At 43.8% G+C, this 13,239-nt stretch overlaps 1 protein-coding gene across 1 annotated transcript in view; it reads left to right on the top strand.

The window, feature by feature from the left end:
• IMPG1 (interphotoreceptor matrix proteoglycan 1) overlaps positions 1–13,239 on the top strand; it is a 96,978-nt gene that overhangs the window by 37,174 nt on the left and 46,565 nt on the right. Inside the window, exons 9-10 of the mRNA XM_038760882.1 lie at positions 1,494–1,594; positions 6,766–6,915. Of these exons, the coding sequence (XP_038616810.1) occupies positions 1,494–1,594; positions 6,766–6,915 (251 nt within the window). The remainder of the gene's footprint in view (positions 1–1,493; positions 1,595–6,765; positions 6,916–13,239) is intronic.

Here is a 13,239-nt window from a genome sequence, read left to right as displayed (position 1 = left end):
CCCAAGCGCTTAGTACAGTGCTCTGCACACAGTAAGCGCTCAATAAATATGATTGATTGATTGATTGGTAGTAAGCACTCAATGAGTATCAGTGATGATGATGATGAGTTGGGAGAGAAATGTATCCAGGGGTTCCTGCCAGTCTGGCTGTCTCAGGTTGTTGCCAAAGTGTTCCAAGTAACAGGAAATCACAGATATGTGATCATTAGCCCTGTTCCTCCAAAAAGTAACTCCAAGTAGCCTGGCAATCGACCCAGGTAGTAAACAGAACCGGGGATAAAAGAGAAAGAATGGGAAAACAGGCTTGAAATTTGAAAATTTTTCATTTATGAATGCATTTGAATCGATATTCCTAAACTGGAAGCAAGCATCCAAAGTATTATTAAACTATATAGTTAACCTGTCCCTTGATGTTCCACAGTGCAATCGTCACTTATGTTTATTTTTGGTTTTGCTTATGGTGTTGGATAAGCACGTATTATGTGCCAGGCACTCTTATAAGCTCTGGGGTAGATACACTTTAATCAGATCAGATACCATCCCTGTCCCACATGGAGTTCACAGTTCAAGTAAGAGCCAGAACAGGGATTGAATCCTCATTTTACGGATGAAGAAACTGAGGCGCAGAGATGTGACGTGACTTGCCCCAAATCAAACAGCATACACGTGGTGGATCCTGGATTAGAATCCAGGTCCTCTGATTCCCAGACCTAAGCTTTTTCCAATGGACTATGCTGTTTTAAGTTGTGATTGTTTGGTCGTTGGGTTTGAAGTGTGTAAACACTAAGGCTCACCAGACCATGATCCTCTCGTGAAACCGGTTTGTTTTGAAAACGAAGGTTCAGTCCTGTTTGCTTTAGCTGAGGCCTCAAAGAGATTCTGTACTAACAAGAATAATCACTATTATGGCATCTGCTATGTACCTGTGTCAAGCCCTGTTCTAAACTCTAGAGCAGGTTTGAGCCAGGAGAAGAAAGCAGTCCAGAATCTCCTACTTCATGTGGCCCATAACAGAAAAAAACAGGCCCAGAATATAGGCAGTAGCCCCCAGTTGCCACTAACTTGCCAATGTAAGAACAGTGGGTGGATCTGAGACTCTCCCCAGTACTTTAAAACTCAATCCACATGATGGTTTCAATACTTTTCTTATATCCAAATGAAAAGTGTGGAAGTTTCTAAGAAACCATTCTAACAGATGTCCCATTTCTAACTTGCTAGATTCAAGAAAGGTTAAAACAACGATTTTGGTAAAAAAAAAAAAAAACAAGTGCTTTTGAGGCGGAGATGCAGGGTCTGTTTAAATGAACGGGGTTATAAAAAGAATGATTCACACTGGAACTTTGTGTAAAATATCTTTTTCCCAGTCTGAGGTCAAAACTGCATTGTTACCCATGAATTGTAGAGTAACAAAGAACGGGTGACTAATGTTTGCCCTTGCATGGATAAAAGTTCCATTCTCACTGTGTGTGGATGTGTGGGTGTGTTTTTTGAAGTTTTCACAGGTATCATCAGCTCTCCTGCACCTCCATTTCCATCTGCTCCTAATGGCACCCTTCTCAACGAAATCATCGATGAACCAAATAAGCCTTCAAAGGTGAGGACAATCGAATACTTTAGCTAGATAATGATTCGCCTCTTCTCAATCCACTTCAGGAAAAATCAGGGGTTTAGGAGGTTAGGAAATTCAAAGCCATTAGTGCCACCTGCTAGTTACTTGGATTGAAATGAATGCATTTTTACCGTTCGTGGATCATCAATACTGCTTTGCTCATCAGCCACAAAAACTACAGAAACCCTACAATTGGTTCAATTGGTTTGCAGGTCCAAGTTAGTGAAAAGGGCAGAGAAATTTCAAGGAGAGTTCTTTGTTTTATACTCTAAGGCCCAGGAGTTACTGATTCTTGCTCAGCTTTCTCTGGGTTTCACTGTAAACGTGCCTCAATATTCCCATTCCAGGTACCCATCTTTCTGATTTCTTTTGTTCAAAAACCCAGGAATCCCCAGAAGCCAGGACAGTGGAATCACAGCTTTTAACAACTTATTTCTTTCCAAAATGCCCAGTGAATTAGATAAGTGCCTCCATTTATCTAGATTTTTTTCTCATTGGAATGATTTTTGTTAGTTCATTTGCCTAAACTCAAGACCTCACTGAAAGTCTAGATCATCTATATCTAGCAGGAACTACCTGTTACCTGTTCCGTGCTCTGTACACAGTAAGCTCTCAGTGACTGAGAGATTGATCACAGATCAATCAATGTCATATTTATTGAGCACTTACTGTGTGTAGAGCACTGTACTAAGCACTTGGGAAGTACAAGTTGCCAACAACAGAACCTTTTCCCCATTCTCTCAGAAGCAGCATGGCCTAATGGTTAGAGCACAGGCTTGGGAATCAGTAGGACCTAGGTTCTAATTCCATATCCACCACTTGTCTGCTATGTGACCTTGGGCAAGTCACTTCATTTCTCTGGCTTCAGTTCTCTTATCTGTAAAATGGGGATTGAAATAATAATAATGATAATAATAATGGCATTTGTTAAGCGCTTACTATGTGCCAAGCACTGTTCTAAGTGCTGGGGGGGTACAAGGTGATCAGGTTGTCCCAACACGGGGCTCACAGTCTTCGTCCCCATTTTACAGATGAGGTCACTGTGGCCCAGAGAAGTGAAGTGACTTGCCTAAAGTCACACAGCTGACAAGTGGTGGAGCTAGGATTAGAACCCACGACCTCTGACTCCCAAGCCCGGGCTCTTTCCACTGAACTATGCTGAAACTGTCAGCCCCTTGTGGGATACAAGGACTGGGTGCAACCCGATTTGTTTGTATCCACCCCAGTACTTAGTACAGTGTCTGGCACATCGTAAATGCTTAACAAATACTATTATTATTATTATTCTCTAATCTTTTCAAGATCATTATGCCCTCTCATTCTACTGGCTGTCTGCTTCCCTATTTCACCTGAACCTTGGGCTAAAAGAAGCTCAGGCCAAACTCCATGGGAGCTCTAAAGCGCATGTGGGCTGCTCAGTTCTATACCAGTATCTGAGAGACAAACACGGAGTTCTCCACCTCTCCTGCTAATCCTGAGAAGCAGCGTGGCTCAGTGGAAAGCGCCTGGGCTTAGGAGTCAGAGGTCATGGGTTCAAATCCCAGCTCCGCTGCTTGTCAGCTGTGTGACTTTGGGCAAGTCACTTAACTTCTCTGGGCCTCAGGAACCTCATCTGTAAAATGGGGATGAAGACTGTGAGCCCCACTTTGGGACAACCTGATCACCTTGTATCCTCCCCAGCGCTTAGAACAGTGCTTGGCAAATACCAAAATTATTATTATTATTATTAATCCACCTGGAAATGCTCTGTGCCTTGCTGTCCAGGTGATCGGAGAAAGAGGAGGTGCTTTGGGGAAACGTTTACTGGAAATTAGTTTTAGACCACATTCTTAACATCCTCACAAACAAGCAGCCCCCCACACACACACACACTATCACATGGCCTCATTCAAACACCCTCACACAAACACACCACATCACTCACACACCATCACACCCCTCATTCAAACACCCTCACACAAACACACACTAAGCACACAGCCTCACTATTACACCCCATCTCTCACACCCCCTGACTCAAACATAAACTATCACACCCCTTATTCACACCCCCACACTCAACACTCCTCAACCTCCTCATGCCCACATTCTCACTCAAGCATACACTATTATTCCCTATCACTGACGTGACCAGATTCCCGTCTCGGATGAAAAGATCGAACTATTTGGGGTTCCATTCTTCACCCCAAATGCCTGAAGAGGTGAGAAGAATGGGTAACCATTAAAAGCTTTTGAGGAATAAAGAGATATGTGCAGAAAGATGTTTTTGAAAAAATGATCGAGGCAATAGAAGGAAATATGATGGGAGAAATTGGAGGCGTGGAGACTGGAGAAGAGGCTGATTCAGTAATCTAGCCAGGATATTCATTCGTTTATTCATTCAATCATATTAATTGATGATACTGGGGGATAGAGTGGTGGCAATTTGAGGGGAGAGGAAGGGAAATATCTGAGAAATAGTATGGAGCAAAAATGACAAGGTATAGCAGGGGACTAAATGTTAGAGTTGAAAAAACAAGGAGAAGGGGGCTTCAGAGACCGGGAGTACGGTACTGGTATAACTATGATGGCCCTTTTTCCCTTCCCTCTTTTTCCTTCTTGTCTTCTTTCCCCTCCGTTTCCCCCTTTCCTTACCTTACCACCACCATGGAAAACAGGGTGTTTGCTCCCATCTCCATGCTGCTGAACTTGTTCTCAATCAATCAGCGGTGTTTACTGCACGCTTACGGTGTGCAGAGCACTACGCTACACACTTGGAGCGTAATGGCTCTTCTGGGCATTTCCCTTTTTCGTCTTTCGGCAGATTTTTCAACTAAGTGTTCCCCTTAGAGACTCGGCAGGTATCCTAAACAGTAGCGTGGTTTCCTCAGCTCCTAAGTCAGACATTGCCAATTTGGGCTGTAAACTAATTAAACTGTGTTCTAGCCCTGTTAATTCTCGGGGAATCAATCCGCCTATCTAGAAACCCATTTTTGGCCTGCTCTGCCCCTGGAAAGCAGATGTAAGCCCAAAGCCATAGCACAAAGTTCAAGGCAAGAAGAGCTTGCCTCTAATCCTCCAGTCCAATCCATCAATCAATTATATTTATGGAGTACATATTGGGGGCAGAGCTGTAATAAGCATTCATTCATTCAATCATATGTTTTAAGCACTAACTGTGTGCAAAGCACCGTACTAAGGGCTTGGGAAAGTACAATATAACAATAGACCATGATAATTCCCACCCCACAACTAGCTCACAGTCTAGAGGTGGGGAGACAGATGTCAATAAAAATAAACATCAATACAATACATAGTATGACAGATAGAGGATTAGTAGGAATGATTCCTGCCTTCAAAGAGCTCACAATTTAGTTAGGGAGACAGATAGTAAAGTAAATTACAGACAGGAGGAATTGGATAGAGCACAGGCTTGGGAGTCAGGTGGTGGGTTCTAATCCCAGCTCCGCCACCTGTCTCTTGTGTGACCTTGGGCAAGTCACTTCACTTTTCTGTGCCACTGAAAATGGGGATTGAGACTGTGAGCCCCATGTGGGACAGGGCCTGAGTCCAACCTAATTAGTTTGAATCCACTCTGGCACATAGTAAGTGCTTAACAAATATTACTCTTAGTAGTAGTAGTTGGTTTAGTAATAGGATATACAAGATGGGCATTTAAGTACTATGGGGAATTGTGAAAACTTAGGTGTGAAATTGTCAATGTGGTAGCAGGCTTCTCCCCTCTCGGGATCACAGCTGGAGAGTTCCCAACTCTTCCCCCCATCCAGGCACTGAGGCCATTTTGGGGAAGGCTTATTCTGTCTCAGACCTTGGAGTGGAAGATTTAGTCTTGGGCTCCCAATGCTCACTGTCTCAGTCATTGTTAATTCCCCTCACCAAATCCACACCTTCCTCAGGGAGAACCCTGGGAAAAAGCTTGGTTCCCATCCCTCCCTCCAGCACTTTCCAGCTGCAGGCTCCTGCCGAACTCTTCCTCCTCTGGAGGGATGACATGACCCAGCCCGTTTCCTTTGGGCCTACATGTGGCCTCCAAAAGGTCATGAAACTATTTATCCTTAGGGTCTGATGTGTGGTTGACAGCCAAAATTGTTTTAATTCAAAACAGTTCTTCTGGGAAAGTTCTGAAGCTCCCGGAAGCAACTGTCTTCTTTTTTAAAGAAAAAATGGTGTCTGTATGCCAGGCAAATGAATAAAGGTCTGGGGTAGAGACAAGATTCTCTGACCAATCCAATGGGAACTGTCATCCAAAAGGTTAAAGCGTGGCTCAGTGGAAAGAGCCCGGGCTTTGGAGTCAGAAGTCATGGGTTCAAATCCTGACTGCCAATTGTCGCTGTGTGACTTTGGGCAAGTCACTTAACTTTTCTGTGCCTCAGTTACCTCATCTGTAAAATGGGGATTAAGACTGTGAGCCCCCCGTGGGACAACCTGATCACCTTGTAGTTCCCCCAGCGCTTAGAACAGTGCTTTGCATGTAGTAAGCACCTAATAAATGCCATTAGTAGTAGTAGTAGTATATGCTGATGGCCAAAATTGTTTTAATTCAATTCAGCTCTTCTGGGAAAGTTCTGAAGTTCCTAGAAGCAATTGTTTTCTTTTTTCAGAGAAAAAAATGGCACCTCAAGTGCTTAAGTGCTTACTATATTTTTTAATGGTATTTATTAAGCACAATATGTCAAGCACTGTACTAAGTGCTGAGGTAGTTAATCAAGTTGTACCACAGTCCCTGTCCCACAAAGGGCTCACAGTCTTAATCCCCATTTTACAGATGAGGTAACTGAGGCCTAAAGAAGTGAAGTGACTTGCCCGAATTCACACAGCAGACAAGTGGCGGAGGCGGAATTAGAACCCACGGCCTCTGATTCCAAAGCCCGTGCTCTTTCCACTGTGCCACGCTGCTTCTCAAAGCAGCTGCTTTGTGCAGGCTGACAGCCAAAATTGTTTTAAATAATACAATTCTTCTGGGAAAGTTCTGAAGGTCCTAGAAGTAATTGTTTTCTTTGAAAAAAAGAAATACGGTATCTGTTAAGTGCTTACTTTATGCCAGGCATCGAGTGAAGGTAGAGACAAGATTCTTGGATCCATCCACTGGGAACTGTCATCCGAAATGTTGGCTCTGACCTTTGCGTTCAACCAAGTCTATTTTCATTCAGGAGAAGGAAACCGGAGTCACGAATGTGGTGTCGGAGGCGGTAGCGGAGCAGGTGATAGAATTCAGTGTCATCCTTTCGAATGAGGAGTTCACGGAAGCACTAGAAGATCTGAACTCTTCACAGTATCGGGAACTCACAGAAAAACTACAAATCCAGGTAAGAGGATCAGGGACCTAGACTGGGTTGATCCACTAACCAATTTTAAATACTGGCACCTCCTATTTTTTACCAAGAAAACTCTAAGGATACCCTATCGGAACGATTGCAGTTGGAGGTTGGGGGTTCTCGGAAAGTTGTGTCCATGGAGTCACTATGGGTCGGAAATGATTTGACGGCCTAAGGAAAGACCATCCACTCAACCCCTGCTGTTTTCTTCTAATGTCAGCTTGAGTTTTGCTTGAAATGCACTGCTTGGTGATGGTTAAGAGACTAAACCACAGCTGGATATTCCCATGGGTTGGCTGGGGTGGAGTTCGAGGCATTTCTCAGACTTTCTCTTTTTTATGGCATTTGTTAAGCATTTACTATGTGTCAAGCACTGTTCTAACTGAACTGGAGGTCCTAGGGATCGAACCCAAGGCCCTCTACATGAACTTATGCCCACGTCTGTAATTTTATTTATCTATATTAATGTCTGTTTCCCACTCTAGACTGTAAGCTCACTGGGGGCAGGGAATGTGTCTGTTACATTGTTGTAATGTGCTCTCCCAAGTGCTTATTACACACCCTGTAAGCGCTCAGTAAATACAACTGACTGACAGTCTATTACCGAACTCCATCCCACTCACCTTCACTGGGGTGGAAGAAAGGGGCAAATGTGTTCATCTCTGATGAAAGGGACACCTCTCAGCCACTTAAAGGTGATGTTTAGAATAGAAGCCACATCATGTTGAGGGAGAAACCATAACCTAGCATACATTGGCATCCTGGTATTTATTGAGCTGTTCCAGTGAAGGGGCTCTATTCTAATAATAATAATCATCATGACATTTGTTAAGCACTTACTGTGTAATAATAAAAATAATGATGATGGTATTTGTTAAAGCGCTTACTACGTGCTTACTATTCTAAGTACTGAGGTAGATATAAGGTAATCAGGTTGTCCCACGGGGGGCTCCCAATCTTAATCCCCATTTTACAGATGAGGTAAGTGAGGCACAGAGAAGTTAAGTGACTTGCCCAAAGTCACACAGCTAAGTGGTAGAGCCAGAATTAGAAGCCACAACCTCTGACTCCCAAGCCTGTGCTCTTTCCACTAAGCTATGCTGCTATCTGCCAGGCATTGTTCTAAGCACTGGGGTAGAGAAGCAGTGTGGCTCAGTGGAAAGAGCCCGGGCTTTGGAGTCACGGGTCATGGGTTTGAATCCCAGCTCTGCCAATTGTCAGCTGTGTGACTTTGGGCAAGTCACTTAACTTCTCTGTGCCTCAGTTCCCTCCTATGTAAACTGAGGATTAAGACTGTGAGCCCCTCATGGGACAACCTGATCTCCTTGTAACCTCCCCAGCACTTAGAACCGTGCTTTGTGTATAGTAAGTGCTTAATAAATGCCATTATTATTATTAGATAAGATTAATCGGGTTGCATAGAGTCCCTGTCCCACATTACGCTCGCAGTGTTAGTCCTCATTTTATGGAGAAGCAAAATGACTTGCCAAGGTCACCCAGCAGACAAGTGGCAGAGCAGGGATTAGAACCCATGTCCTTCTGACCCCTAGGCCTGGGCTTTCTCCACAGGACACCACTTCCTTTCTTCCACTCCAGAACAGGAGAAACAAGCATGAAAATTTCTTAACCCAGAATTAATGAGACCATGGCATGGAGAGCAGCAAAAGATAACCTAAAGACCTCTCCGAATCACTCAAGGGACAGACATACTAAGAGAGACAGAGACAAAGAACTAGAAAGGAGCAGACACACAGAGAGAGGCACACATACATGTAGAGACCTGGAAAACTAGAGGCAGAGAGAAACACATAGGAAGCCAGAAAGATGCCAGGGAAAGAGTGATAAAATGAGACAGAGGCTGTGACACAAAGACACAGGGAGAAAATTTGCACTGATAAAGAGAAAAAGAGACAGGAGTCAAGAGGAGGAGAGGAACATGAGTGACTTTATTTGTTTATTTTACTTGTACATATCTATTCTATTTATTTTATTTTGTTAGTATGTTTGGTTTTGTCTCCCCCTTTTAGACTGTGAGCCCACTGTTGGGTAGGGACTGTCTCTATATGTTGCCAATTTGTACTTTCCAAGCGCTTAGTACAGTGCTCTGCACACAGTAAGCACTCAATAAATACGATTGATGATGATGATGACTATGGGAGGGAGGGAAAGGAAATTTAATCATTTATAATTGTGGTATTGGTTAAGCTCTTACTATGTGTCAAGTACTATTCTAAATGCTGGGGCAGATTCAAGGTTATCAGGTTGGACACATAGGGCTCACAGTTTTAGTAGGAGGGAATAGGATTTAATCCCCATTTTACGGGTGAAGAGACCGAGGCATGGAGAAGTTAAATGACTTGCCCAAGGTCACACAGCAGACAAGAGGCAGAGCTGGGATTAGAACCCAGGTCCTTTGACTACCAGACTATGTTCTTTTCGCGATATGCCGCTTATGTGGAGGACAAGGTGGGAGATTTATGGGAGAGAGAGTGAGCCAATAGGTTCGTGAGAGGTAAAATGGGTAAGAGGGGGAACTATTCCTAATTTATAAATATGAATGGATTTATGGGTTTCTGCTAATCAATCAGCGATATTTATTGAATGGTTACTTTGTGCAGTGCACTGTTTTAAGCACTTGGGAAAGTTCAATACAACTGAGTTGGTAGACATGCTCCCAACTCCTTGGGAATTAAAGTACTATCAATAAAGGGTGTCAGAAAGAATAGGGTGGTTCAGTCTCTTATTTTTTCCCATCTGTTTCACTAACCAGCTGTCTACCCACTCCAAAGTCTGTTGGGCTTAATAACACCTCATAATCCCAGAGGAATGAACAGAAGAAATTTGTTTTTGTTTCTTGTTTATTTGTTTTGTTTTTTGAATAGTGTTTAAATGCTTACTGTTTGCTAGGCATTTTACTAAGCACTGGGGTAGATACAAGCCACTCGAGTTGGACACTGTCCTTGTCCCACATGGGACTCATAGTCTCAATCCCCACTGCACAGATGAGACAACTGAGGCACAGAGAAGTCAACTGATTTACCCAAGGTCACACGACAGACAGCCCCGCTGCTCTTTCCACTGGCCACGCTGCTTCTCATTTGTTATGGGTAAATGAAAAAATTAAAAGAATGGCCATTTAATAAAATCTCTTAGTAATGAAATGAAAGAATCTGGTCTGGTCAGGGAGGGGATGGTGTGTGGGGGTTCTTTTTGTGGGTGGACTTTAGAAAATTAATTAAATCCTACACTGTATCATTGGGAACAACAAAGAACTTCTTTATTCAGGCATTCCTATCAAAACATGACATTTTAGAGCACAGTTCGGATAGAAAGAGAAGGAAAAAGGGAGGAATCAAATGAACTAACTTGGCCATGGATTGGTTACGCTATAGTGCAGCTTGTTTTTAAAGTGGCATCAAAGAATTCCTCAGCAATGGTGTTAACCGTAGCTTTTTCTCAGGTAACCAGAGATGACCTCATTTCCATTATTTACTGAAAACGGCACTTGAAGTTCTGGAAAATTAACTCCCAGGCTTGAGCTAATGAACTAGAAAAGTGTCAGTGCAAAGTGTGTGAAAGAAGCCGAAGGAGGCTTTGGGGCTTTCACGTCCTTCTTGAATGTGACAGAAATCCTATCAATCAATCGATAGCATTTATTAAGTTCTTACTGAGCATTTGGAAAGTGCAGAATAAAGAAGTGGTATATCCTTTGCCCACAAGGAGCTTACATCCTGCCCTCATGAACTGCAAAATTTAGCAAGAAAAACAGATGCTCCAATGAGTTACAGGTAGGAGGAAGCAATAAAGTGTAATGACATATATTCTATTGTGTTATTTGTTAAGTGCTTACTATGTGCCAGGCACTGTACTAAGCCCTGGGGTGGATCATCATCATCAATCGTATTTATTGAGCACTTACTGTGTGCAGAGCACTGTACTAAGCGCTTGGGAAGTACACGTTGGTAACATATAGAGACAGTCCCTACCCAACAGTGGGCTCACAGTCTAAAATGTAGTCACAAGTTTTCTGCTGCATAGGGATGGGGCATGGGCCTGGGAGTCACAAGGTTTGCTGCTATTTGTCTGCTGCATGGGGCTGGGGCACGGGCCTGGTAGTCATCATCATCAATCGTATTTATGGAGCGCTTACTGTGTGCAGAGTACTGTACTGAGCCCTTTGGAAGTACAAGTTGGCAACATATAGAGACAGTCCCTACCCAACAGTGGGCTCACAGTCTAAAATGTAGTCACAAGGTTTCTGCTGCATAGGGATGGGGCATGGGCCTGGTAGACACAAGGTTTGTTGCCATTCGTCTGCTGCATGGGGTTACGGCACGGGCCTGGTAGTCATCATCATCAATCGTATTTATTGAGCGCTTACTGTGTGCAGAGCACTGTACTAAGCACTTGGGAAGTACACGTTGGTAACATATAGAGACAGTCCCTACCCAACAGTGGGCTCACAGTCTAAAATGTAGTCACAAGTTTTCTGCTGCATAGGGATGGGGCATGGGCCTGGGAGTCCCAAGGTTTGCTGCCATTTGTCTGCTGCATGGGGTTAGGGCATGGGCCTTGTAGTCATCATCATCAATCGTATTTATTGAGCGCTTACTGTGTGCAGAGCACTGTACTAAGCGCTTGGGAAGTACAAGTTGGCAACATATAGAGACAGTCCCTACCCAACAGTGGGCTCACAGTCTAAAATGCAGTCACAAGGTTTCTGCTGCATAGGGATGGGGCATGGGCCTGGGAGTCCCAAGGTTTGCTGCCATTTATCTGCTGCATGGGGTTAGGGCACGGGCCTGGTAGTCATCATCATCAATCGTATTTATTGAGCGCTTACTGTGTGCAGAGCACTGTACTAAGCACTTGGGAAGTACACGTTGGCAACATATAGAGACAGTCCCTACCCAACAGTGGGCTCACAGTCTAAAATGTAGTCACAAGGCTTCTGCTGCATAGGGATGGGGCACGGGCCCTGGTAGTCACAAGGTTTGCTGCCATTTGTCTGCTGCATGGGGTTAGGGCATGGGCCTTGTAGTCATCATCATCAATCGTATTTATTGAGCGCTTACTGTGTGCAGACCACTGTACTAAGCGCTTGGGAAGGACACGTTGGTAACATATACAGACAGTCCCTACCCAACAGTGGGCTCACTGGATACAAGCAAATCAGGTTGGACACAGTCCCTGTCCCACATAGGGCCACAGTCTTAATCCCCCTTTTACAGATGAGATAACTGAGGCACAGAGAGGTGAAGTGACTTTCCAAGGTCACACAGCAGGCAAGTGGTAGAGCCAGAATTAGAATTCAGGTCCATCTGACCCCAGGCCAGCGCTGTATCCTCTAGGCCTCTGCTGGACAAATAGCAAGGCTGATTTGAAAACCGCAGGGTCAAACGCAAGTGAAGTTTTCAATAGATGATAAAGTGCTCATTTCCAAAATGTAAGAGCCCTCTTCAAGTTTAAGATGCAACTGTCCATTTCTAATACAGAACTTGTCCTGAGTCAAACATTTGTCTGCCTTCCGGTGAAATAAACTGTTCACATTTCCCTAAAATCACAGCAGCTGAGAAATCACATGGGCGTAATCAGGAATTAATGGGCACTGCTTTTCAGTCATTTAACTTCCATGATAGACTTAATGAGCAATTTGACATACATGGTGAGAGGGATGGGTGGCAATTTTTCTCAACCAGTAGCCAGTGAAACACAAATGTGCTTTTTCAGGGCATTCTGTCATGCATTACCATATTTTCCAGCACACAAGTTGGGGGTAAGGCCTATAAGCATTATTGATATGGCTAGCAGCATTGAATTAGTAATTCCACAGTCAGCACTTCATGATCTGAAAGCTCCCCGCAAGTTTCATTTAGTTAAATGAATCCAGTGTCCGTGGTGTTTACTCAAATGATATCACAGTAGCCTGCTTGGGCAAATGTTATTTTTTATTTATTTTACGGTATTTGTTAACCACTTACTATGTGCCAGGCACTGTGCTAAGTGCTGGGATAGTTACAAGCAAATCAGGTCCATGTCCCACATGAGCTCAGATTCTTAATCCCCCTTTTACAGAGGAGGTAACAGGCAGAGAGAAGGGAAGTGCCTTGCCCGAGGTCACACAGCAGACAAGAGGTGGAGGCAGGATTAGAACCCAGGTCCTTCTGAATCCCAGGCCCATGCTCTAGCCACTGGACCACACTGCTTCTGACTCAGAACCACTAAAAGATGGATTCCCCTCAAGAAGCAAGAAACCACCCAGCTGATAAATCATCATGGCTCTTGAAATAAGTAATAATAATAATAATAATAATA

The sequence above is a fragment of the Tachyglossus aculeatus genome, chromosome 19 (assembly GCF_015852505.1).
Source record: "Tachyglossus aculeatus isolate mTacAcu1 chromosome 19, mTacAcu1.pri, whole genome shotgun sequence".
NCBI classification, from domain to species: domain Eukaryota; kingdom Metazoa; phylum Chordata; class Mammalia; order Monotremata; family Tachyglossidae; genus Tachyglossus; species Tachyglossus aculeatus.
The sequence above is the reverse complement of the archived record's forward strand: the minus strand, read 5'-3'. Positions and strand labels throughout refer to the sequence as shown.